Consider the following 25,294-nt stretch of genomic DNA (forward strand, 5'->3'; position numbering starts at 1 on the left):
TGCTTCTCCTGCCTGGCCTTTCTTTCTTCTCAAAGTCACATGCAGCGAAGCCTGTGTCCAGGCCTCTGACCATTGTTCCTCTTTCCTCTCCTTGTGTACTGCCTGCCCGCACCCATGCTAGCCCATCCTTCCCTTTGGATCTATAACTTCGTAGTGGGACACTAAGAATTGGACAAATGTGCTTGGGTGAAGGGTGTGAGGAGACATGGAATGGCAAGGGAGATGAGGGTGACTGGCATCTGGTTCTTGGAAGGGTTGGGTCCTACCATTACTGCTCAATTCTTCCAGTCTTTGTTTGGGGAGGGGGTGGTCAAAAGAACATAAAGGTGACCAAAAATAAGGGAACCACGCAGAGTGGTGGTGGTGGGGGGGGAGAAAAGCGTTTTGATCCCTAGATAGTTATTTCTGCAGGCCAACTATTGGCTCTTGTGTTTCTGCCCAGACACAGGCTTTGCCTGCAAATTGTTTTGCATTAAATTTTCTCAGCCACAGAATTATCTTTCCTCGCCTCCAGCTAAACTTGCATTTTTCCACCAGACACTTGGGCCCTAACCAATGAAATCTGAGAGGAAGCGGCTGGGCTCTAAGTGGCCGTAATTTAATTGATTTTATCATAAATCATCAACTTGATGAAGAACCCGAGGTTTCAGTGAAGTAAATTGATATTAATGGAAGTTTCTTGAAATGCAAACCCACTGCTTTGTTGGGGCATCTTGAGCTGGGAAGGTGGATTACATGTTTCTCAAGAGCTGGGAACTCGACCTGGAGCTCAGTACAGCTTGGGGTGGGTGTGGAGAGAATCAGGCTTTGAGATCCAGCTGCCTGAGGATGGCTCTCTGGGGGAACACAGCAGAGAAAGGAACTTTGTTGGGATGGGAGCAAATTCTGACTCTGAGGACAGCCCCCACCCCATTGACCATCCTGGAAATGCTGGTTGTCAACTGAGGAGGGGGGCAACAGGGGAAGCTGGTAGGTGTGTGGGCAGAGGTGGGGGTATGGGGTGAGAAGGCCAGGATTGCACAATGGGCCCATTGATGCCTGGTTAAATATTGCCAGGTTGAAGCTTTCCTTTTCTAATTATACAAATTAATTATTTACTGCTCAGATTGCTGCATCCAAAAATAGCGCTTTTGATTTGGTAATGAGGGTGGAGAACAACCCAACCTCCCCCCAGAAGATGAGCAATGAGATGCAGTGTTTCTGTGGGTTAGAGAGGACCAAGACCAGGTTGTGTGCTCAGTGGTGGGAGAATAAACATGTAACTCCCAAGAGGAAGTATTTTGCATCTGATAACAATGGCGCTGGTGCATTTATTGTCTGAACTCAGTTTATTATTGTTTGTTGCTACTCATATTTACATATTTACAGGACACAGAGAATCAATAATGTTTGGCTGAAAAGGAACCTTGGAGCTCATTTAGTCTAATCCTCCTCCTCCATACAAATACCGAGGATCTAAAGAAAGGCACACTGGGGCCCAAGGCATGCTCTGCCTCAAGTCACATGGCCAAGCTGCAATGACTAAAGCCTGAGTCTCCTTGTGGTCAAGACTGTGGCAAACATAACTCGAGATCAATTTATTTACCACTCTGGGCCTCACTTTCCCTATCTGCTGCAATGGCAGAGTTGGGCTGGACACCCAACTCCTCTCTCATTCTGGACACCCAACTGGACACCCAACTCCTCTCTCATTCTGCTCTTGGGGCAACTTCCCTTTCTGTGGGCATCTGGCTGTAAAAGTTACTGTAGGATTTGTTTGCAAAATTCAGAGTTTGCCTCTGCTTGTCCTTTGAAAGTAAGTCCCCTGGACTGCTTTTCAAGGAGTCCCTGTTCTCAATGGAAGGGAAGGCTAGGTCAAAAGCAATGGGAATATAAGGCTAGCAAATTGGGTTGAGCTAGGATTGGTGTAGGGTTTAAGGAAGATGGGCCTTAGCTCCACCAAACAAGACTCTTTTCCTGTTAGATGCTAAGCCAAGGCTGCGATTGTCCAGGATTCAGTGTTTTGGAGTCCTGGGGTTCCTCCTCTTACCCTAGCCCAAGAACTGAATCATGGGTTTATAATTTAGAATCTATGGAAACAGGTGCAGCTTCCCCATAGATTCACCCTTGACCTCTGGATGTTTAGACCTTCTGTTTCTGGGAGAGGACACACATAGTTGGCCATAGAACCATGCTGACTGTCTTTCCAGGGTGACTAGGACAGAGGCCAGCAAGAGGAAGCTCCCTACTTGTTTTTGTGGTGTTTTCTTTCTCTTCTTCCAACTTCAGAGGCATAAAGCTTGAAAGCAGAGGCTTCGTGGATGCACAGCTGTGTGAAGGGCAATTTCTTGTGGGACTGAGGCTATAAAGAGGGTGGAAGTGTTGAGGAGAGTTCTGGGGAGTCTAGGGAAGTATGGCTTGGGATATGGAGTCCAAGGCAGGAAGTGGAGACAGCTAGGCAACAACTCCATCTTTAGAAATCCCAGGCTCCGGTCAGATAACCTACTTCTCCAAACCTATTTTAAGAGAGAAAGTTAAAAAAAAAAAAGACCTTCAGGCCCAGACTCTGGCCCTGTCCCATTCTGACTTTGGCATTTTATGTTTGGAGGCCTTCTACTGATTGGCCATTAATCCAATGAGTTATTGTCTGCTAAACAGAGGTCATTGGGAGAGAGACATCCAATCTGTCAGGAGAGACCCTGCTTGCCGGCCTCAAGTGGACTGAGCCCTTCAGTCTTGCCACCCTCTCCCTCCCTCCCCCAGCACCCTCCCCCAGCTGTCCAGGATTCACAAGTCTCTCCCCTTCAACCCTCTGCCTCTCCACTGCCTACCTTTGTCTCCACACTGGATAGGGGTTGAGTTTTCCAGGGCTGAGCTTCTAGATGTCCCTGATTCAAAAACAGATTTTTCATTACCAAAGAGCCTGCCTGCTGCTGCTGTCACTCCAGGATTGTGGTCCCATCATTACTAGGTTCGGGGGCTTCCACAGGCACCCAGTAGACTTCATAGATCCTTGTGCTTACTCTGCATCTTTCTGCCTTACCCCTCTTGTCCTGAGGCAGGAGTGGGTGGTACAGCGTGGGTTTTCTTTTCTTCTCTCATTGGGGTGGGCCTTCTCTCCTCTCTCCTGAGTTATCATCAGCTGCATCTATATCCTATATCCACCTTGGGGAAAGCGCCCAGACCCTCTTCCTATGTTTCTTTGTTCCTTCCCACTCAAGCATTTTTCGAGAACCAGGGACTAGGGAGGCAAACATCTAGTCTACAAACTCATCTTCATTAACAAAACCCTCCTCTTACAAACCTTTAAGCTTTAAAATCTTCACTAATACTTAAGAAGAGATGGAGATGTGCATGAACTTTACAGTACTTGGTGGCTGCCACAAAGTTGGGATGGTCACACTAGAAAAGCGCATGGGACAGGGAACCCAGGCAAGGGTGAGCAAGAAACAAATTGCCAAATGCCAGGAGCAGCTCCAGAAGCTCCAGGAGAAGTTTCCTGCTGTTTAAACTGAGACCAGGATCCTTGGTCTCCAGAACACTGAGAGCAGAAACTGGTTTTTTAAAGGAACTAGCCCTGTTTGCCCTTACTGAGATAATTTTCGTTTGCTCTTTGGTGGATTTTTTGGCCGGGGGTGGGTAGGGATAATTGCACTGAGGTTCACAAGGGTGGGCAGCCGGCCATAACTGACCACTCAGAGGTTGCTTACAGTGCTCCTGCTCTCCCGTTACTCAGCACCTAGTAGAAGTCGGGGAAGAGAGTGGCAGAACTCTTACTCTGTCTCTACGGAGACAGAAAGGATGTCTGTGAAGGAAGATGCTTTCTCCTGGGTTTTTGTTTTGTTTTGTTTTTTACACTTACTATTATTATTGCCTTTATTAGTTCACATTAGCTGTCTCTTAATTTTTTCACTTTTCATTTTTTCTCTTTCTCTTGTCCCTTCCCACAACGTTACCAAGTTCTCTGACTCCAGAAGAAGATTGTTTGTCTCTACCCCTAAATCAGGCCGTTTACTCTACCGGTCTTCTGTCTGACCTCAGAGACTACTAGCCTCCTAGCCTCAAGCCCTTCTGGGTCCTCTCCACTAAGTTCCTTACCCTGCCTTTGTCTCTTAAATTTGAAAAGACTCCTAACCCATCACCACCTTTCTGACCAAAACACGCCCTTTCACAGCTTCCAGTTTGGCTCTCCTCTGTACCCTGCCACCTCCCAGCTCCCTGAGGCCCGGGGTGGGGTGGGGCGTGGAAGGGGGCAAGTAAGAAACCAAAGGAGCATCTAACTGTCTCCCAAGTATTTCAAGTGGATGCTGTTTTTAAGAATTGACCAGGATATCTTAGATTCAACTCCTAGCCTACTTGGGGGTGCATAGCCTCTGGAATTTTCTCCCTGCTGCTTTCCTGGCTCCTTTTTGCTTCCAGTCCTGGATGCCCCCCTTCACCCACAAGGGATGGAGAAGGCTTGGGAGGAGAGTCATTTGCTCACTCTGGAGCACCTTACATCTCCCAGTGCAATCCTGGCCACTGGAGCAGCTCCCCCCATCCCTGCAGTGGCTAGGTGACTGACTGTAGGCTCTGTGGTTATTTATTCTTTTAGGCAGGGTTGTGCAGTCTTGAAGGTGACCAGGTCCTCTTCTCAGTTTCATTACTGTCCCTAGCCAGTGGTGGGAACTTTTAGATGAACTGAAGAGTCTGTAGTACACTTTAAAAACTTCTTATTTTGGGGAACTAGAGAAAAGAGTTAGTAGTCTAAGTTCCCTGAAGCCTCTGGAAGCTCCCTGGATCTGAGTTGCTGACTCACCAGGCCTAAAATTCCTTGGCATCTCCCCCTTTGGCATCTCACTCTTCCCAGAGTTGTGGGGTATGGGAATAGTTCCTCAGGAGGGTCCTGGCTTGAGTACCAACACTTTTTTTTTCTTGAGACTATTAATAAACACAGAAAATTGACTCTCACCTTCTCTACTTAACTCCTCAATTCCCACCTAGGTTCAGTCACCAAATCCCAAGGAACCACCAACTCTGGGCAGACAGTAAGATTCCAGGTACCATACCTAGGGTTCTGCACATGACTCCTGTTGCTGAAGGTTTCTTCTGTATAACAGGCCCCAGAAAGTCAGTCACTCCAGCCAATTTGAAGTGATCCTATGGGTTTAGAAATTGTGTGTGTGTTTGGGGGGAGGGCTGTAAGCCAGGAGACACCCCCTTTTCACCCCTAAAGAAGAGAACTATCATCGCTAGAGCCAGACCAAGCCGGTCTCTCTGGGAGGGGAGACAATAGCTGGGGATCTCTCACCTTTGTTTCCCAGTCCCATCGCCCGTCCTGGTGTATCCAGATGGGAGAAGGAAAAACCGAGTGCCCCAATCAGGAAATCAGCACAGGGTCCTGGTTGGATGTGTCTACCTGAAGTTAAGAGAACCAATCTCCAAGCTGTCTGTCCATGTAGAGAAGAGACACTGGGAGCCTTCTGTGTCTTCCCCTAAGTCCCCAGAGTCAGCAGTTAGGCAGCAGGCAAGCACTCTGGCTTGAAGAAATGGCCTGTGCTCTCTCTCTTTTTTTTTTTTTTTTTTGTCTTTTGCCTCTAACACCAGTGTTTCTTTCCCCACCCCCTTTCCCAAATTTGCAGACACCTACATTCTTGGCTCCTGCCTTCCTCCTACAGGCCTCTTCCTTGCCTTTGCCTGCCCTGTTCAAACACACCCTAAGAAAACTTTTAGCTTTTGTAGCCTTCTTTATTTGTGCCAAGAGTCATAAATCTTGCCATGCAGAGCATAGTCGTAGTGAAATGAGCAGGTTTGCTCCAATACTCATCCTCTTCCATCCTGTCTGCTAGTGCATTTAAAACGCTCTCCTCGGGAGTACAAATGTCCTTCTCACCCCCTCTAGCCCCTTCTGACTGTCCCGAGGTGAGAACTGTAACAGAAATTACTCAGGGAAGTTCTCAGAGCCCTTCTTCTGGGCCGCTGTCTGTAGCTCTAGCTAAACCACAGGCTCTTTCCCTTTGTCACCCTCCCTTCAGCCCTACTCCCCCTGCAAGATGTTCTGGGTTTTTTAATCATCACTCACCGCTAGTTGTCTGTTCTCAAAAAAAGGGGTGTGTGTGTGTGAAAAAAAGTCTGGCCTTGCCCCCTCCCCCCCATTAGAGACTGGACCTGGAGATTTGGGGGTGGGGAGGAGGGAAGGATCAGGGACTGGGAGGTTCAGCAAGAGGGCCTGAGACTCAGCCAGCAGACTACTTAAAAAAAAAGTCTCTGTGCCTACCGTGAAGGAGCACAGGAGGGGCGCCCAGCGTCTCTGGCCCAGCCAGGCTAGCCTCGGACTGAGTCACCGAAGACTACTTCTCAGATTAGCATAATGGTCCAGTAGTGAGGCCTGAATGGGGGGGGGGGGGAGACAATCTGTGAACTCTTCTCCTCTTCTTCTCCCATCTCAATGTAAAAATGCTACCTGTTTTTAAAACAAAACGAGACGAGACCACCCTCCAGTTTCTTTGCTTTGCACTCTTATTTGGGGGAGGGGTACTCGCCCCCCCCCCAGCGCTCATCACAACAATCACCTTCCCTCCTTATCAGGCATCTATGCTTGCTAAAGGGGGAAGGTGGGGGGTGAGCTTGTGTGTGTGTGTGTGTGTGTGTCTGTGTCTGTGTGTGTGTGTGTCTGTGTGGTTTTTTTTCCCTGTGCAAAAGCAGAGGCCATTGTTACGGAGAGTAGGGCGTACCAGTCTTATAGGGCAACCACACTGTGGCGGCTTGGCCGAGCTGGAGCCCGGAGCTGGATTCTCGGAGAGCCGAGCCTCCCAGCACCTTTCGGTCGGCTATTTTTCCCCCGCTCCCCTACCCCTCCCTCCTGCGCACCCCCGCTCCAAAGCCGAGTGAATTGAAGCGGTCGCCGAGGCTCTTCTGGCCGGTCTGCCCCTCGGGCTCCCCAGCCGGGGTGGCTTTGGGGAGGGGGGCGGGCGACGCGGCTTTAAACAGTGGTCTTTTTTTCCTTTGCCTTCAAGGAGGGGAGATTTCTCGCCTGCCGCTCGCGCTGAGGCTCGATGTGAATATATATTATGTCTGCCTGTTCTCCCCTCGTCGGTGGCTAAGGTAAGCTGGACTGAAATAGGCTATCAGTTTGTGAATGGCGGAGAGTATGTCTCAATGATTTATGGCCCATATGACTCCAATCTCGGTTCAAGAAGAGTTCACAAGCTTTAAGCTTCCTTCCACGCAGCGACTGACTCTCTCTCTCTCTCTCTCTCTCTCTCTCTCTCTCTCTCTCTCTCTCTCTCTCTCTCCTCTCCTCTCCCCCTCCCTCCCTCCCTTTCTCTCTCTCTCTCTCTCCCTCTCCCTCTCTCTCTCTCTCCCTCTCCCTCTCTGCTTCTTCGCTCTTTTTTTTTTCCAGCAGCCAGCTCTAGGGCTCAATCCCCTCTCCCCCCCGTTTGCTAAGAAAAGCCGAAGCGTTTTCTTTCCCTTTCTTATTCTTTATTTTTCTTCCTTTCATTATTATTTTTTAAAGTCCTGGAAGGTGGCCTATCCTCTCTCCTGGGTTTCTCCAGCTATTGTTACCCTTCCTGGCTCTCCTAGGAGTGTGCCTGGAAAGGTGGGGTTCTGGAGGGAGGGATTGCCTCCCTTTTCTAGCGAGACCCTGAGGGGAAGCCGGGAACCACTATCTCCCTCCCACCCTTCCGAGGAGCCATATGGAGACTGAATTTTTCCAACATGGAGGCAAGGGAAATAGACATGTTTGGCTGGGTAGAGCTGTTCCCCACCCCCTTCTGGATCCTAGCTCTCAGATCCCCGCGGCTCTGTCCCTTCCCTTACTGTCCCATCAGTCCGGCCTCTGCGCCTTCCAGCCTGGAGCCCTGTTGGGCAAAGTCCCGAGCAGAGTTGCTAAGGCGCCTTTTAATTCGGTTACCTCCAGCGCTAAACTTGCCGCCGCGGGGCCTGGCCCGGCCCGGCCCGGTGTGCTTGGAACCTGCCGCAGCTAACCAGTTCGGCGTCCCGATCGGTTTCTTCTCGCTTCCTTGAGCCTGAGCAGGAGGCTGGTAGCTTCTCCCCAGCCACCGAGGTAGCAGCGGTCAGACAGCCCGCCAGCAGCGGCAGCTGGAAGCTCTCCGAATCCACAAACCCTCCTGGCCCAGTCTCAACCGCCAGCGGAGTCTCCATTCTTTCCTATCACGTCTCTGGCTCCTTAGCTTCGCACACTCGCCTGGCCTCTGTCCTGCAATGGTTTGGGGCTTATTGCTGGGGGAGCAACAGAAATTTCAGCCCCAGGCGTCTAGTCAAATTACTAGGTTTTTTATTTATTATTATTATTACCACCACCATCATCATTATTGCTGTAACAATCATTTAGGCTAAATAAAGCCAGGGCCCAGCCAGCTAACCCCCTTCAACGTTTTTATTTCATTCTCTTTTCTATTAATAACAAACTCGACTGATGCCGCTTAATTAATTCTTCCTTTCAGCCAGGGCTGCTCCGAAGCTAATTTTGGTTAAATCATCAGAGGCAAATGGTAATAATAATAAAGGGATTGGGTCAGCCTGGTCAATTGGACTCCAGTCCTCCCTGGAAGGACCTGCTGCTTAGCAGACCCATGTGTATTTCCAGAAACAAAAATTTCTCGGAAACCAATCGGATCTCAGGGCTACACCAGCTCCCTTTAAGTATGAATCTATCTTTAAGAGCAGCATTTATGTGCGGGAGGGACTCACTCCACCTGTATCCCTTTCCTTTTCTTTTTACTAAATTTTCTTTGGAGTTGACCATCTAGGATGAATGATATTTTAAGTTTTTCCAAGAGCATATGACCAATCTGGAGGCTGTAGGAAAGTATCCACCCACGGAGGGCTGGAGGAGACACAGAGAAAGGAGAGACACAGTCAGAAATTTGGGAACAAATGCAAACTCCCCTGACATGGTTAAGCTTTATTTTTCTGGTGCACTTTTAAAGGCTGTAGTAAAATAGTGACTGTAATTTTGTTTTATTTTATTTTATTTTATTTTTGCTTTTAGAACCTCAGTAAACAGCCCCCCTTTCAAACCCAAAGAAGAATCCTGTTCAAATTGTTTTGTGAGTTTTTTTCATCCTGAAATAATCTCCCCCATCTCAGTAGAAAATTCCAGTGGTTGCACACTCTTTTATATTTTTTTCTTTTTACTTTTTTTTCTGAGAAAGAAAAGAAAACAGACTATTATGGAAAGAATGGGGGAGACCCAAGCCAAATGGTCATAGCACCAACCGGTCTTGCCTGGGAAATCTAAACAACCATGGTCCATTTGGAGGCTCCACAGGGGCTGCTAGTTGCTAGGTGCCAAGACTGGAGGTGATGGTACCTGCAGATGGGACATAGATGGATGGAGATTGGGTCCACTGGCTCTGGGAGTTAAAAATCTTCAGGAATTTTCTACCTTAGGGGGTTGCGATCTTCCTGGAGGGAAGGGTCCCAGATGAACTTGCTTTTCAGTCTGGCTTGAGTCCAAGATCTGCAAGTTCCTTCCAGGCCAGACTCTGCTTAGGTGGAAGGATCTGGAGGAAGGAGGGAGAGGAGGCAGAGAGGCCTCTACACTGGACCTCCAAGATGCTTTTATTTTGCAGTCTAATAGTGCTCCCTCCCTGGAATTGCGCTATCCCAAAGTTGGGGGGGGGTAGCAGAAATTGTAGGAAAGGTCAGGAGCTGGTGAACAAGCAGGAGAGGAGGCAATGGTTCACGAAGCAAATCCATTCTATTCCTAAGCATTCGCTAAAGGAGTTCAATCCTGATTTTTTTTAAATCGGAATGAAAATCGGTGTTTTGTTTCGTTTCCTTTAAAACGAAAGTTGAAGCAAGAATCATGCATGTCAGGTCAGATACTTGGTCCTAGCGTCTGCTGCAGAAAGACTGGCGAGGAGAGAAAAAAACCAAAACAAAACAAAACTCTATTGATGTCAGTTCCCTTTTTAGTTCCTAAGATGGATTCGAGGCCCAGTCCTCTTCTCCCCCGTGTCTCTTCTCTCGCCCCGCAGGTCAGCCGCTTGGAACAGACCCGGGAGGAGGGGGGCAGAAAGGGGAGGGGGGTCCGGCATATCACGTGACCCCCAGGGGTGCCAATGTCCGGTCGTGAGGGTGTCAGGCCCTTGCAAGTTGCCACCCACTGCCCGGGCCTCGCCCAGCGATGCAGAAAGCCACCTACTACGACAACACGGCAGCTGCGCTCTTCGGAGGCTACTCCTCGTACCCTGGCAGCAATGGTTTCGGCTACGACGGGCCTCCCCAGCCCCCCTTTCAGGCCGCTACGCACCTGGAGGGTGACTACCAGCGCTCAGCGTGCTCCCTGCAGTCCCTGGGCAATGCCGCTCCACATGCCAAGAGCAAGGAGCTCAACGGCAGCTGCATGAGGCCCGGCCTGGCCCCAGAGCCCCTGCCCGCCCCGCCGGGCTCACCCCCACCCAGCGCCGCACCTACCAGTACCACTAGCAACAGCAATAACGGGGGCGGGCCGAGCAAAAGCGGCCCCCCCAAGTGCGGTCCGGGCTCCAACTCTACCCTCACCAAACAGATATTCCCCTGGATGAAAGAGTCGAGGCAAACGTCCAAGCTGAAAAACAGCTCCCCCGGCACAGGTACCAGCTCTCTGCCTTCATCGTCAGCTTTTGTCCAGTCGAGGAATGTCACTGTTATTCTAGCGTCCGACCCGTAGGCGCCCACAAGGCGCCTGGGAACAATATTAGGTGGCTGCCTGGTTTTTTTTTTTTTCTTCCTTTTTTCTGTACTTCTCTCCACCTGATGACCTCTGACCCTGCCAACACCCAGTCCCTCCAGCCATCCTCCACCTGGGTTTCCAAGAATTTCCAGGAGGTGGGACGGTTGGCATCAGAGCCCTTTCCATGGCCGCATGGCCTGGAGGGCATAGAGTCATCAAAGATAGATTATTATTAAGTATGATTACTGTGGGTATTAATCACCATCGCTCAGGAGGCCTGGGGTCCTGGCCTTCAGCCACTACAGTCTAGAGCCACACTTCCAGGCCCTGCCCACCAGTGTCCAGTCCCCTCCCCCACAAGGTGTTCTCAGTCACCCATCAGAAGGAGGGGGATCTTGGATTTGGATATACGAGGAGGGGTGCGCGCACAAGCAAAAATCTAACCCTAAATAAATCGCCACGCAGCTCTGTCTGTGTGACATGATCAAATTTTCATAAGCTGGGGCGGTGAGAGGAGAGAACAGGTCTCTTAATAAATGCCACTATTATAGAGTGTCCGCTAATGCGACGGGAGGTGGGAAGGGGGTGTTGAGGAGGAGGCGGGGACGCGAAGGGGAGGGTGGCGGGGGCTCCGGACTCCAGACCTGGATTTATTAAGAAACGATGCATTCAATTTCGGCGTGTTCAGTAATTATCTTTTATTTCATTTTCTCCCCTTCCCACCCCTCCCCCTCGGGTCCAGCAGAAGGTTGTGGTGGCGGCGGCGGCGGCGGTGGCAGCGGCGGCAGTAGCAGCGGCGGGGGCGGCAGTGGAGGCGGGGGAGGGGACAAGAGCCCCCCGGGGTCGGCGGCGTCCAAGCGGGCGCGGACGGCGTACACAAGCGCGCAGCTGGTTGAGCTGGAGAAAGAGTTCCACTTCAACCGCTACTTGTGCCGGCCGCGCCGCGTGGAGATGGCTAATTTGCTGAACCTCAGCGAGCGCCAGATCAAGATCTGGTTCCAGAACCGCCGCATGAAATACAAGAAAGACCAGAAGGCCAAAGGGCTGGCCTCGTCGTCCGGGGGTCCCTCTCCGGCCGGCAGCCCCCCGCAGCCCATGCAGTCCACGGCTGGCTTCATGAACGCCTTACACTCCATGACCCCCAGCTATGACAGCCCGTCCCCGCCAGCCTTCGGCAAAGGCCACCAGAATGCCTACGCACTGCCCTCCAACTACCAGCCCCCTCTCAAGGGTTGCGGCGCCCCACAGAAGTACCCCCCGACCCCGGCGCCCGAGTACGAGCCCCACGTCCTCCAAGCCAACGGGGGTGCCTACGGGACGCCCACCATGCAGGGCAGCCCGGTGTACGTGGGCGGGGGTGGCTACGTGGATCCGCTGCCGCCCCCTGCCGGCCCCTCCCTCTACGGCCTCAATCACCTTTCCCATCACCCCTCGGGGAACCTGGACTACAACGGGGCGCCCCCTATGGCCCCCAACCAGCATCACGGACCCTGTGAGCCTCACCCCACCTACACAGACCTCTCCTCTCACCACGCACCGCCTCAGGGTAGAATCCAAGAAGCACCTAAATTGACCCACCTGTGATGTGAGGGGAGGGTTGGTGGCGGGGGGGGGCGCGAGATCAAGGGCCAAGGATGTGGTGGAGCTGTGGTGGGGCAGTTTGGAGGCCTGGAAGAGGTGTGTGTTAGGGTTTTTGCAGGCTTCCAGAAACAAGGCAGGCCTGGGGCACCTCCTCCATTCCCTGACTAAGGGGCTGTCCCTACGTAAAAGCCTGGGAATCCACAGGCGGTTGGAGGCGACCACATCAGTCCCAGGACTCCAGCACTACCAAGTTGGAATTTCAGACTGGAGAGGGAGTCGGGTATAGGGAACCAAGATGGGCAAGCAGGACAGAGAAGCACATTTAAAACTCAAGGCTTGGCTTTCATCAACCAACCAACCAACTTACCTTCCATCTCTGTGGAAATCCCCCAAGATCTTGATTTTTTTTTGTCCTCCCTTTCATTCTCCTTATGAAAAATAAGAAAACACATTTAAATCTAAGGGCACAAAGTGTTCCCCTCCCACTCCCCCAAGCCTCAATTTGCCCCCATCTATCTAAGGCTTCCTGCTATGCCGCCTTTCTAGCTCCATGATTTTCTGTTCTTAGGTCATATCCATACCCCACCCCTATTGCTTACAAGTTCCAGAGGGCTCAGGGATGGTGAGAGATCCTGAAATTCAGAGCCGCCTATAATAGAAATATATATATATATTTTCTTTTAAGGAAAAGTTCAGAGGCTAAGGCAGGCAAGTTGTCACGACTGGAGGTTTGCCCACTCTGCAGCCTCTCGGCTTCCACCCCACCCTACTCTCTCTCCACGGAAAGCAATCCACAGGAAGCTCTCCCCTTTCCTTTTTCTTCTGTTACTCTCTTGACTTAACGTGAAAACAGGGTATATTTGAACAAACTGTCTGTCCGAGTCAGGGGCTGCAGCTGGGCCTGTGTACCTGGCTCCAGTCCCTGACAGGGCACTCTTGTTGCACTTGGAGTTTACATTTTAATGGATATTAAAAAAAAAAAAACAACTGTGAGAGATGCCTGGGCCTGCAGAAGTCCAGCTTCCCTCAAAAAGCGTGTGTTCTAGTGAACATTTTCATATATATTTATTGGTTATAGCCTGTTAAAATATTTTCTTTTTGTATTATTTATCCCCTCTTACATTATGTATTTATATGAGGAACAAAAAGGAAAAATGTACTTTTTTAGTATTTACTTGTTATAAAGGATGTTGTTTCCTGTCATGTCAAACCAGCTATTTTAGTTTTGTTGTATTCTAGACAAGAGCTGTAGATTTATGTTACACTCGTACTTATGAGCAATTGTAATTACTTCTAAAAGGCATGAACTCAGCTCCCAATGGTCACTGTATAGTCCTGAATTTGTAGAGTTAGAGTTACTTCTCTCTTGGAACTTTCTTTGTTCTTCTGTAGTTACTTTTTTTTTCCTTAGTTAAAAGGGTTGTCTGTCAAAACAATTCTTGAATAAACTTTCTGTTATCAATTTTATCTTGTCCTGGTGGTCCAATTCAGATTGCAGAGAAAAGACTCCAGCTGCCAAATGTCCCCTAAGAGGAGAGCACTGAAGACACTTTCCTTACCCTTTTTTTCACTGCTCAGACCCCTGTCTCCCTCCCCAGCTTTCCTCCTGGTTTGAACTCAGTTTTTTTTTTTTTTTGACATTCATAGCAGTCTAGACCATTCTGCCAAGTTTTTCAGCTAAGGTTTAACTAACAAGGTTGGAGAGGGCAGGGAGTCTTGGCTGTCTGCTTAGCCTCTTTGCCTCCCTGTTTCTCTCAGTCCCTGGCCTTTCTTCTTTCTGTGACCACTACCCCTCTGCCCACATCAAACCAAACCAAAATCTAGCTTATTACTGCTTCTTCCAGGCAACCTAAACTTCACGGTTCTCTTCCGGAGCTACAAGGAGGCTGTCACGTGACCCGAAGCCCAACCACCATTGGGTCTAAAATGAAAACAAAGGAAAATGATTAATCTGGGGGAAAGCAACAACAAACCGAGGCCTAGACTTCTCAGGTCAAGCCTTAGAACTAAAGTGAAATTAAATCATTAAATGAAGCTCAGGGCAAAGGAACTGAGGAGGCTGGTTTGATTTCCCTTGCCAGGGAAACAGGGAAGTAAGGGAAGCTGTTGAAACCAAGCATAAATAAAATGGTCCCCAGGCTAATGTGAGGTTCTGTTTCCACCATCCTTGGGAAAACTTCATTTCTTAGTCCTGGTTCCATAAAAGTTTTATCACATTGGAGCGAGGATAGAGAGGGTCTGTCAAAGATGAAATGTCACCACTGCATCGCAGTATCCGATAAGAGCAAGGAGACAGGGAGGTTGAAATATGGAGCTAATTCATTGAAAGAGAAGCCGATGGCTGCTTGCTGAAGAGTTACATAATTCTAATTGTAAGCGCTGTGCCCGCATTGCTTAATTAGGAGCATATATTTGGTGGTAGTGGTGATATGGGGGCGGTGAGAATCGTTCCAGGCCCTCAGCCTTAAAGTGAGGACCGATTTTCATTTTTATGTTGCATCCTGGCAGTCCAAGGTTAGTAATTACAGTCTTTATGCAACAATAAATAACAATAAAAAACAACCTGAATACTACACCCCCTCCCCACCAAGTAGGATTGTTTTAACTGGACTTGGCTCATTCAGGCAGCAGGCAATTTAGCATTGGGTCAGGCTATAAATTAAAGGCAGAGGGGCGTGCAAAGTTTGATTGGGACCAAATAAAGCTCAAGGGTCTGTCTTTCCTTTCCTTTTTGTCTTCCCTGAGTAACTTTTTCTGAATGATATAACTACATGAAGGGCTATGTTTGGCTCTGAGGGTGGAGGGAGGGGTGGATTCATTTATTTATTTATCAATGAGATAAATTATTTATCTATAAGAGAGACTTTAGCTAGATAGATAAAAAGCAGTGCTTTGGCTTGAAGCTAGGGCTATAAACAAAAACAGAAGCTAGCCTTCTGTCTTCATGACTCCAGGTACTTAGCCAAAGCTGTGAAGAACATGGCTAAAATCTGTGCTGTAAGATTCCTATCAGACAGGGTGCAGGAGGGATGTCTTTGAGGGTTCTTCCCCCCCCCTTAACACCCAAGTTTTCTGCCTTTCACTGATCTGGCCATAAAATCTGTCATCAAGGGTTAGAGAGCTGTATTTCCTACGGGACAGTCTGGGCCCTGATTGCCTTAGAAGAACCCTGGGTACTGCTGCATGAAGCCAGCTGGTTTGCTACAAAACTAGTAGAGGTGTCTAAGGGCAGCACCAGGGAGACAGCTCCTCACAGGCCTCACTGTACAACCTGCAGACAGCTACCATTTGGATTCTTTCCTGCTAACCAACACCCAAATATAATATACATTACATATAATATACTATATGTAATATTACATACATCTAATTTTAAAAACTGAGTTACACACCACCCTCTCTGGCCCTCTGGCCCAATTAAGAGAAGCTCTCCAAGAGCCTGCCTCTTTCTGTGCCTTCAGCCAGCCACATCCAGATCCTCCACCCGACACCTTCTAGTCAGACTTCTCGGGCTTTTTATTTTCTTTCCTTTTCCCCCCTTTCTATAAATACTCACCACCACCCACGCAGACGTTACACTGACAGAAAGTTTCTAGTTCCAGCTCTCCGCTGAGTTGCCATTTCTCTGCTAACCAGCCTTCTTCTCTAGGCTGGGCCGTAGAGAGCAAAGGGGGGAGGGGAAGCCAGAGCTGTGGGAGTTCTCCGGGGCAAACTTTCCACCCAAGTTAGCGCCTTCCCTCTGTCCCCATTTCCCATCTGTTTCCTGGCCCTCCCAGAATCACCTTTCTCTTTTGCTGCTCCCTCCCTCAGGCCTTTTTAAGGGATGTGGAATTTAGGCTGTTCCCTCTGCTTTCCCAAAGAGCCAAATTCTTTGAAGCAATCGGAGGGAGCTGTCAGGGGGTTAAGATTGATCGCCTCCTCTCCTCTTGGTCCCTCTGACCCACTTATTTAAAAATCTTCCCCCAATCGACTTTGCATTTTCAGCTTTGAGGCCTAGTTTCCCACCAAATTGCTTGTGGCTCTGAGTTTTGTGTCTCCTCCCTCTAGTAAATTAAAACATTCTAAAGTTGAGCCTATCATAGTCTTCTCACTAGAATACATTCATTTTTCCCCTCTGGTGTCCATCAACAGAATATAATCTCAGTGGTGGTCGTTATTTCTTTTCCCTTCATCTTTAGGGAACTTTTTTTTTAAAAACCAGGGATTAAAAACAATTGCACAAAGGCCAATATGGGAGGGAAAGTCCCTTTGTCCTGAGGGAAAGTGCCCCCCCTCCATGCATGGACTTTAGCTTTGAAAGTTAAATGGATGGCTACCTTGTTGCCCCTGGATATAGACATAGAAACAACCTGAGGACTATGAATGTGTCTGCCATTTTAGACTGTCTTAGATCCTCCTATTGCCAGTGCTGAGGTGTCACAGAGTGTGAGCACAGATGACCCCAACGGGAAGGAAGGCAGGTGGATGTCAGGGGTTGCCTGTAAATACTGGGCAGAGAAGAGAATCCATAACTGGAGAGGGAGGCCAGCGCCCCCAAAGTGCTCCTGTTGTCTCGCCGCCGCTTCGTGCCAGCTTGTGCATTTCTTAAGTTTGAAAAGCTGCGTCTAGAGGGTGGGTGGGCCTGGGCTGGTGCTCAGTGTTGCCATTCATCAGTCTCCGTTCTGATTTTTCACCTTAACACTAACCTTTCCCCCAAAGCGTTGGAAGCTCTTTCTACTCCCACTTCCTCCCGAGAGCCTTTGCTCTTTTGGGAGGTGGCTGGGAGGGTGCGAGGACACTGATGGTCACATAAAGAAAGCATATTAACTGACTCAATTAAAATCTTTAGACAAGAAGCCCACGTCTCCCTTAAATGTGGTTCTTTGGCAGGTTCCCACCACCACACAGTCTCGGAAGGGGAGGAAGCGGTTCTTCTGGCTTTTCTGGGGAAAAACGAGCAATTGGAGAAAGCGTGGGGCGCCGGTGTTGGAATGGGGGTACTGGAGGAAGGCTTATGGTATCCAGGTCGTGGTCCTCTGGAGTTTTTGAATCAATTAAAGCAAATAATGCCTGTGTTTTCCATCAGGCCCAGACGAGCGATTGGCGGAGACCGGTCCCGTGACCATGAATTCCCTGCAATTTCGTCGGAGTCCTGGGTTTAATAGAGAGAGTCCCCATACGCGTGTATTTATCAGCAATATACAATTATAAAGGCCTAAATTTAAAAAAAAAGAGAGAGAGAGAAATTCCCCTCCTCCGCGAAATCGCTTCATTGAATAAACCTGGGGGGGGCGGGAGAGGGGGTCCCTTCCGATCCTCCCTCCTGACGCCCCCCCCCATCAGGCCCCCTCCCCCACCATTGAAAGCCATGAATTTTGAATTTGAGAGGGAGATTGGGTTTATAAACAGCCAGCCATCGCTCGCCGAGTGTCTGACTTCCTTCCCCGCTGTCTTGGAGACATTTCAAACTTCATCAATCAAGGAGTCGACATTAATTCCTCCTCCTCCTCCTCTGGAGCAAACCTTCCCCAGCCTTCAGCCCGGCGCCTCCACCCTTCAGAGACCCGGGAGCCAAAAGCAAGCCGAAGATGGGCCTGCTTTGCGACCGCCACTCTCCGCTCCCCCAGCCCCCGAGTTCCCCTGGATGAAAGAGAAGAAATCCAGCAAGAAACCCAGCCAATCCGCCGCATCTCCTTCTCTAGCGGCTTCCTCGGTCCGGGTCTCCGGGGTCGGATCACCTTCAGGTGGGTAACCGTAGTGGGGGCGGGGTGAGGGGCAATTGGAAGAGAAGAGGAGAAAGTGAGGTGATGGGGAGCCTGGTAGGTTCCCTGTGCCCATTAATTCTGGGGTTAGGGAAGATTATTATTCAGCTGGAGTCCAGGCCTAGCCACTGCCAGCACCATCACCACTACCCCCCCGCCCCCCCCCCCCGCAGCAGATTTTGGAAGCTGACTGGGCAGGGGGTGGGGTGGGAAGGGTGCTTTTTATGTGTTAAAAGAAAAATGGTTCGATTGAAGTGTTTCCCGTTATCTGTGTAGAGGAATGGAGCCTTGTGCCTGGGGTTGAATCTGGAGTCAGGAAAAGATGCGATCCTGCTACTTCTCCCAAGCCTAGGAGAAAAGGGGAAATTCAAAAGCCAGGAAGGAAAGGGGTGAAGATCCCTCTCTCCAGGTTGAGGTGGAAAGTTCCGAATTGAGGAGTCCATTGGGAGGATTGAGGGAGCGAGGCTCTGAGGTTCTGGGAGAGAAAAGGAATTGCTCCCCGCCCCCGACGTGACCCGTGGGCGGCTATGAATTCACCGACCTGACCCGGGCCAGGTCTTTCTGCGTGGGAGAGCCCTGAAAGAAAAACAAAAAAACCCGAAAACCAAAGACACAGAGAGGGAACCGCTTTGGGGGTGGGGTGGGTGGGAGTCCGGGCAGGACTGCGGATCGTTTTTTAGTGAATGGTGTGCTCCTGATCTCAGCTAAAGCCAGGCTGGGGTGAGACCTTTCTAATACTCAGGGCGTTTTCCTCTCAGATGGCTCGGGACTGTCGGAGAGCGGCGGCGGCGGCTCGCGCAGGCTGCGCACGGCCTACACCAACACGCAACTGCTGGAGCTGGAGAAGGAGTTCCACTTTAACAAGTATCTGTGCCGGCCGCGACGCGTGGAGATCGCCGCCTTGCTGGACCTCACCGAAAGGCAGGTCAAAGTCTGGTTCCAGAACCGACGCATGAAGCACAAGCGGCAGACGCAGCATCGGGAGCCTCCGGATGGGGAGCCAGGCGGGCCGAGTGCCCCGGACGACTCGGGGGACCCAGCCGAGGAATCCGTAGTCAGCCCGGGCCGCGCCTCCGCCTCTCACCGACTGCGAGAAGCCTGCTTCCTCCCGGCCGAGGCCGCGCAGGGTCCCCAGGGCGCACCGCTGCCGGCGCCTCCGGCCACTTCCTTGGAGAATGTGAGCGCGCCGAGCCCTGGCTGCACGATGCTCAGAGCCCGAGGCCTGCAGCCAGAGCCCCTGCCGGAAGACACCTGTCCCGAGCAGCCAGATTCGCCTTTCCTGCCCGACCTCAACTTCTTCGCTGCAGACTCCTGTCTCCAGATGTCCGGGGGCCTTTCTCCCAGCTTGCAGGGCTCGCTGGACAGCCCTGTCCCCTTTTCCGAAGAAGAGCTAGACTTCTTCACCAGCACGCTCTGTGCCATCGACTTGCAGTTTCCCTAACCTTTTTCTTTCCTCGATCCTTTCCACCTGGTCCTCTTTGGCTGCTGGGGGAAAAAAATCGAGCCTTCTCCACCCCTAGTCAAATTTATGTGCTTTGCTAAAATTCAGGTATTAATGAATTAGCGCTTAATCCACTCCCTTTCACTTTTTAAAATCACACAGAAAAAGTCCACCTTCCAACGAAATCTCAGGAAACTCTAGTGGGGGAGGGTTTTCTTAAAAAGAACGAGAGGGACCTATTTTCCTCTTTTTTAAGTTTTAGATCGTAGCTTATTTATTAAACTTGTTTAATAATAGGAAAAGGGGAAAGTATTTATTGTACATTATTTTCATAGATTAAATAAATGTCTTTATAATACGAAAACGAGTGTTTGTGTTGGGATCCGGCTCTTTTTCCCAAGTCCCTATGGCCAGTCTTCGCTTTTCCAGACCCCACTTGAGGCTGGTCTGGCTCGGGCGACCAAGCTGTAGCATGGTCCCATCTCCCAGGCTGGCCAAGTCCGGGTGGCACAAAACTGACCCTGCTTGGCGGCTGCTTCTCTGTCCACGACACCAGGAAGAACTGGTAGTTTAGTGGAAGATTGGTCACCTTTGGCCCTGTTCCGAAGTTCCCTGGCTCTCTGCTTGGAAATAACGGTGGGGTGGGAGGAAAAAGAGAGAGTGGAACAGAAGCGGGTGCAAGAAAATATCTCAGGGGCCAGCCAGCTACGAGCCCTGGAGGCGGCACGGGGTTGAAGGAATCCTCTGACCGGCTAGCCTGCTGGCTTCAGGTGCGATTCTGCAAGCCTGGGCCGAGGCCTGCGCCCGGTGCTGCTGGGCTGCAGGTCGCTTAGGACTGGAATCGGGACTAGGAGTATTTTGAGAAGCAGGGAGGCTGCTCGGGAAGCGATCCGCCTTCGACGCGGGAAGGTTTAGCGAGGGGAAGGTTTAGCGAAGCCAGCTGCGGGGAGAGCAGGAAGCCGGGAAGATGCTCAAAATGGCGCTGGGCCGGGCAGCTGGGAGCGCCCGGGAAGCCGCTGTGGCCGCCATGACAACGGCTGCGGGGACGCTCGGGGTCCGGGGATCCGTCCCCACTCCCGCTTTCCTGAGGCCAGACCTTCCACGCCGAAGAGAAGACAGTCCGGGAGCCTCCCACCAATCGTGGGGTTTTATTTTATTTCACTTAGAAAAAAGGAAGCAGGCGCCTTGGGGATGGAGAGGAGAGGGACACGAGGAACTCAGAGTCCCTGTGGTGCGGGAGGGGAGGCGGGCTTGGGCCTGCGACCACTTCACCCAGCGCGGCTCTTGATCCTTTGCTCTGGGCTTTGAAACCGTGCCAGAGCGTGTTCCAAACGCAGGCCCACCTGTCTTGACCAACAACTTCATTTTCCATCTCAACGCGACTCCCCTCCTCCCCCCCCCCCACCCTTCCCGGCTCTGTAAACTCAGCAAAGGCGAAGCCGGGATCTCTCTTCCCCATCTGCCTCTGGGATTGTTCTCCGGAACCAGGAGATTTAAGGGACCCTGGAAAGCCATTCATTCTCCTCAGGTTTATTTAATATTTCTCGGGCTCAGAAACAGACAACTATCTCCCCGGCAGATGCTGCCTTTTTTTTTTTCTTTTCTTTTTTTTTTTTTAGCACTTTATTTCCTGGGCCTCCTAGACTTTTCTCTTGGACCAGCAGGAGCCAACATAGGAGGTGACACGGAGGGCTAGACAAACCCATTGCATTTTTTTCTCCCAACGGGTCGCTCAGTGTGGGAAGTACAAACATTTTATTCAGTTGGAATTTAATCCCTTAAACTGTCTTAATATAGAATTCACCTCATACATTAAATAATCTTATGTCATGTTAAATTGCACTTATTTCTCTCATAAATGAATTAATATAGAACAATTAGATGTGTTATTATAATAATATCGTGTATCTTATTAGTTTATTTTCCCTCATAAAATATATAGGTATGAAATAAATTCAATATATTAAAGTAATAATACACAGCTTATTGGCTTGTGTGTTTATTTTCCCCATAAATAAGTGAATATATAATATATTAAAACCACACTATTCATCTCATTGGGCTGTGTGTTTATTTCTCTATAAAATATGTCCACAGGCAGCGTTTAACATCTTAAAAATCACAGCACATAAGCCATCTCAGCTCTAGCAAAATGAAAGAGACATGTCAGCTGGGGCCTCGATTTCTATGGATAGCCAAAATAGATAATTTAGTCTAATTAAAAATGGTCTTGCAGTTATACTAGGTTGTTACAAAGATCAAGGATACCAGAAGGATCTCACTAATTACCCACCTTCCAGCTTTCTTTGGTCAAGAGGAGAATACCCTTCATCAATGCCAAAAGGCAGGAGCTGCAGAGAAACCCCATTCAGGGATGCTGAAATACCCAGGGATCCCTGCAGCTTCAGTTCTGTAGATGATGGCTTGTTCCTTGGCCCAGCAGCACCAACATCACCTGAGCTAGTTAGATATGCAGAATCTTCGGCCCTACTCCATACCTACAGAACCTGAATCTGCAGTTTAGCAGATTTCCAAATGATTTATAGGAGCATTGATGTTTGAGAAGGACTGCTAGATTACATTGCCATTTTGGTTTCTGCCTTTCTCCACGCTTAAGAAAGTTTGAGAGCTGGGTTCACCCTAGCACCCAGGAGGTCAAGGCAGGAGGACCAGGGGTTTTGGGCTAGCCTAGACTACATAGTGAGGCAATGTCTCCAAAAAATGAGGCCCTTTCTCAAAAAAGAAATAGATGGGTATGGTGGCTCATAACTGTAAACCCAGACCTCAGAAGACTAAGGCTGGAGGACTGTTGTGAGTTTGAGGCTAGACTGATTTATATGGCGACTTATAGGCCAACCTGGGCTACAGAATGATTGTCTATCTCAGAAAACAAAACAAATAAGTAAACAAAGAAATCCCTCAAAAGTAATATAGAATTGTCTGGAGAGTTAGTTGGCTCAGCAGTTAAGAGCACTAGCTGCTCTTGCAAAGGACCTGAGTTCAGTTACAGCACCCATATTGTAGATGGAAGTTTCTGTTCTACCAGTCCTGCAGCTGTTTAGTCCCAAATAAACACACAGAGGCTTGTATCAATTACAAACTGGGCGAAGGCTAAGGCTTAGGCTTCTCATTGGCTAGCTCTCTCTTAATTATTAGCCCATTTCTATTAATCTGTATATCTCCATGTGGTCTTGGTTTACTGGTGATGGCCAGACCTCTTTCTTCCTCGACAGCTACATGGCATCTCTCTAGAGACTCCTCTCTTTGTTTCTCTTCTCAGAATTCTCCTAGTCTAGTAGCCCCGCCTGTACTTCCTGCCTGGGTACATCCCACCTGTCCATTGGCTGAAACATATTCACAGCATACAGAAGGACATCCCCCATCACCACATAGTGGCTCACAATTATTTTAAGTTCCAGTTCCAGAGGATCTGATCCTCCATTTCTAACTTCCACAGTCACTAGGAACACATGTAGTACACAGACCTATATGAAGGAAAATACCCATACACCTAAAATCAGTATATCTAAGAAACAGACAGACACAGACACATACACACACACACACACACACACACACACACACACACACACACAGAGGGAGGGAGAGAGAGAGAGAGAGAGAGAGAGAGAGAGAGAGAGAGAGAGAGAGAGAGAGAGAAGAAGGAGGGAGGAAGGGAGGGAGAGAACCTTTTGATCCATTTTTCTTGGCTAAGACCTTCCCATTCTTCCAACCTCAGTTGTCCAGAATCTCAGCTATCTTATGTTAAAATAGAGGGTCCAGTAAAATTCAATCTACCTGTTTAGATTCATGTGTTTTCTGTATGATAGGGAAAGTCATTTCCAATGCAGGAAATCACATCATCCATCCTTCCCTTGGTGATTATTAGAGAAGAGTTGAAATCCTGTTTCCAAGAAACACAGAGTCTTTCTGTCGCTGTCCTTGCCCAAATTCACAAACTCACCATTTCTGGTGCGTGATATCTCAGGAGAATAAAAGAGGTAACACATTTCCAGGAGGAAGAGAAATCCATCTTAAATTTCCTCTTTCAATTTCAAAATCAGGGGATCCCTGTCGATATGGGATTCATCCTACTTAGCTCCTTTTTCTCTCTTCATCTCTAAGGCCATTCCACCTTTTTTTTTTTGTTTTTTTTGTTTTTTTTGTTTTTACGAGACAGGGTTTCTCTGTATTGTTTTGGAGGCTATCGGTCCAGCCCGGCCTCAAACTCACAGAGATCCGCCTGCCTCTGCCTCCCGAGTGCTGGGATTAAAGGCATGCGCCACCACTGCCTGGCTCCATTCCACCTATTTTATCCTGAGTTTTGCAGTTGACTATAGAGGAAATGGGAGAGCAAGGGTAGTTCCTAGATAGGAAAGCTGACCCCTCCGGTGGTGGGACATGATTCCTCTTGGGTCAGGACCAACTGTGAGTAGCCTGTAGCGCAGGCAGGTTATAAATTGGTGGCTGTGGCTGGAGCAGGAAGGCTTCAGTGCAGGCCCGAGAGTGGCTGGCCAGTCTGCCATGCTCTTTAGTGAATCTTTCTTGCAAGAAAAATGGCTCATTAATACTACAGTGAAAGCAAGGGACCATTAAACTGAGGAATTACTTGCAATCATGATAACCCAGAGTCATTTAAAAAAAAAGTTAACTTATGCCTGGGCAAGTCCCTTCCCCTTTCTGGACCTCAGTTTCTCTCTCTGTGAAATAAATGGAAGAACTAAATGTTCCTAAAGTAGTCTACATTAGTTTATGCTAAAAGTGTATTTATTAACCCTCACAGGTGATGTGAAATTTGTTATGGCTGGGTGGTGTTGCACTCAAAATGACTCTTGGTCTTTGATGGTAGCCTATTGCCACATTTCTGGTGTGTATCTTTGCATCTACAACCATGCCCATTATCATTTGCTTACATTTTTAAAATCAGCATGCCATGGGACACAGTATTATGATCCAGGAGCCATATATTCATTAATTACAAGTATTCAGAAGTGTCCTAGCCAAGTCTTTCTGTTACGTTCATCCTTTGCTATCTTTCCCAGTATTTGACCATGTTTACTATTATTTTTAAAAAGACTAGGCCATTCATTTCAAAAGAACCACGGAATTCTTCTTTGACACATGGTACCCTACCTAGTAACTGGATTTTTATCAGGTTACTGGATAGGGTATCAGAACATAGGCACAGATTATGAGTTTCCCTTAACAGCCCTGCAGAATTCCAATGTCCACCATTCTTCCAGACCTCTGATAAGCATCATGGATCCTACTGCACAGCTTCCTGAAATGTGATGTCAATCAAATGCATGTCCTGGATTTGCAGAAGGTGGCCTCTAGGGCCCTACCTTATCCTTTCTGCCTTTGGATCCTCCAGTGACCTCCTGCTGGCCACTTCCGGTTCTCCATTCTCCATATTGAGACAGGGATTTCAATACTCCTTCCTCAGAGTATAGAGTGTTTGATCAAGCCCCCCCCCCCTCCAAGACAGGGTTTCTTTATGTAACAGCCCTAGCTGTCTTGGAACTAGCTCTGTAGACCAGGCTGGCCTTGAACTCACAGAGACCCGCCTGCCTCTGACTCCCCAGTGTTGGGATTAAAGGCGTGCACCACCACTGCCTGGCTAGCTTGATCAAGTTTTTAAAATTTATTATTATTGTTATTATTATTGTGTAAGTGTGTGTGGTGGTGGATGGGTAGTCGTACCGTGGGTCATGTGTGGTGGAGGTCAGAGACAACTCTGTGGAATTGGTTCTTCCCAGTTACCGTTATATGGGTTCTGGGGTTTGAACCTGGGTTGTTGAGCTTGTACAGAAAATGATTTTACCCACTGTGCAATTTCTCCAGCCACTAACCAATGTTTAAAGAATATGTATTCATAGTGTGTACCTG

At 49.1% G+C, this 25,294-nt stretch overlaps 2 protein-coding genes and 2 long non-coding RNA genes across 9 annotated transcripts; 2 read left to right on the forward strand and 2 right to left on the reverse strand.

Moving 5' to 3' along the window:
* Nucleotides 1–1,309: 1,309 nt before the first annotated feature.
* LOC110341965 lies at nt 1,310–10,374 on the reverse strand. Of its 2 annotated transcripts, none has more exons than XR_005878414.1 (7): nt 10,241–10,374; nt 7,874–9,488; nt 6,236–6,346; nt 5,270–5,377; nt 5,028–5,118; nt 2,811–2,867; nt 1,310–2,495 (listed from the first exon to the last, which is right to left on the reverse strand). It is a non-coding gene; the product is annotated as an uncharacterized LOC110341965 (long non-coding RNA). The 2 variants fall into 2 exon arrangements; XR_005878415.1 differs by lacking the exon at nt 10,241–10,374 and having other exon boundaries at nt 7,874–9,295; nt 9,371–9,483.
* Nucleotides 10,115–13,690, forward strand: Hoxb3 (homeobox B3). 2 transcript variants are annotated; one of them, XM_005075879.4, is made up of 2 exons: nt 10,115–10,562; nt 11,385–13,690. In XM_005075879.4, exons 1-2 carry the CDS (start codon nt 10,115–10,117, stop codon nt 12,224–12,226), a joined length of 1,290 nt encoding a protein of 429 aa, XP_005075936.1. In that variant the 3' UTR covers nt 12,227–13,690. The 2 variants fall into 2 exon arrangements, with proteins under 2 accessions (XP_005075936.1, XP_040605504.1); XM_040749570.1 differs by having other exon boundaries at nt 11,388–13,690.
* Nucleotides 11,518–16,308, reverse strand: LOC110341964. Of its 4 annotated transcripts, XR_005878412.1 has the most exons (6): nt 16,006–16,308; nt 15,780–15,873; nt 14,056–14,144; nt 12,823–12,872; nt 12,591–12,651; nt 11,518–11,634 (listed from the first exon to the last, which is right to left on the reverse strand). It is a non-coding gene; the product is annotated as an uncharacterized LOC110341964 (long non-coding RNA). The 4 variants fall into 4 exon arrangements; XR_005878413.1 differs by lacking the exon at nt 14,056–14,144 and having other exon boundaries at nt 16,006–16,299; XR_005878411.1 differs by lacking the exon at nt 16,006–16,308 and having other exon boundaries at nt 15,780–15,991.
* A 1,247-nt stretch (nt 16,309–17,555) lies between these two features.
* Hoxb2 (homeobox B2) lies at nt 17,556–19,769 on the forward strand. The gene is made up of 2 exons (XM_005075886.4): nt 17,556–17,946; nt 18,723–19,769. Exons 1-2 carry the CDS (start codon nt 17,571–17,573, stop codon nt 19,403–19,405), a joined length of 1,059 nt encoding a protein of 352 aa, XP_005075943.1. The 5' UTR covers nt 17,556–17,570; the 3' UTR covers nt 19,406–19,769.
* The last annotated feature ends 5,525 nt before the right edge of the window (nt 19,770–25,294 follow it).

This window comes from Mesocricetus auratus, unplaced genomic scaffold (assembly GCF_017639785.1).
Source record: "Mesocricetus auratus isolate SY011 unplaced genomic scaffold, BCM_Maur_2.0 Super-Scaffold_100007, whole genome shotgun sequence".
In the NCBI taxonomy this organism is placed as follows: Eukaryota; Metazoa; Chordata; class Mammalia; order Rodentia; family Cricetidae; genus Mesocricetus; species Mesocricetus auratus.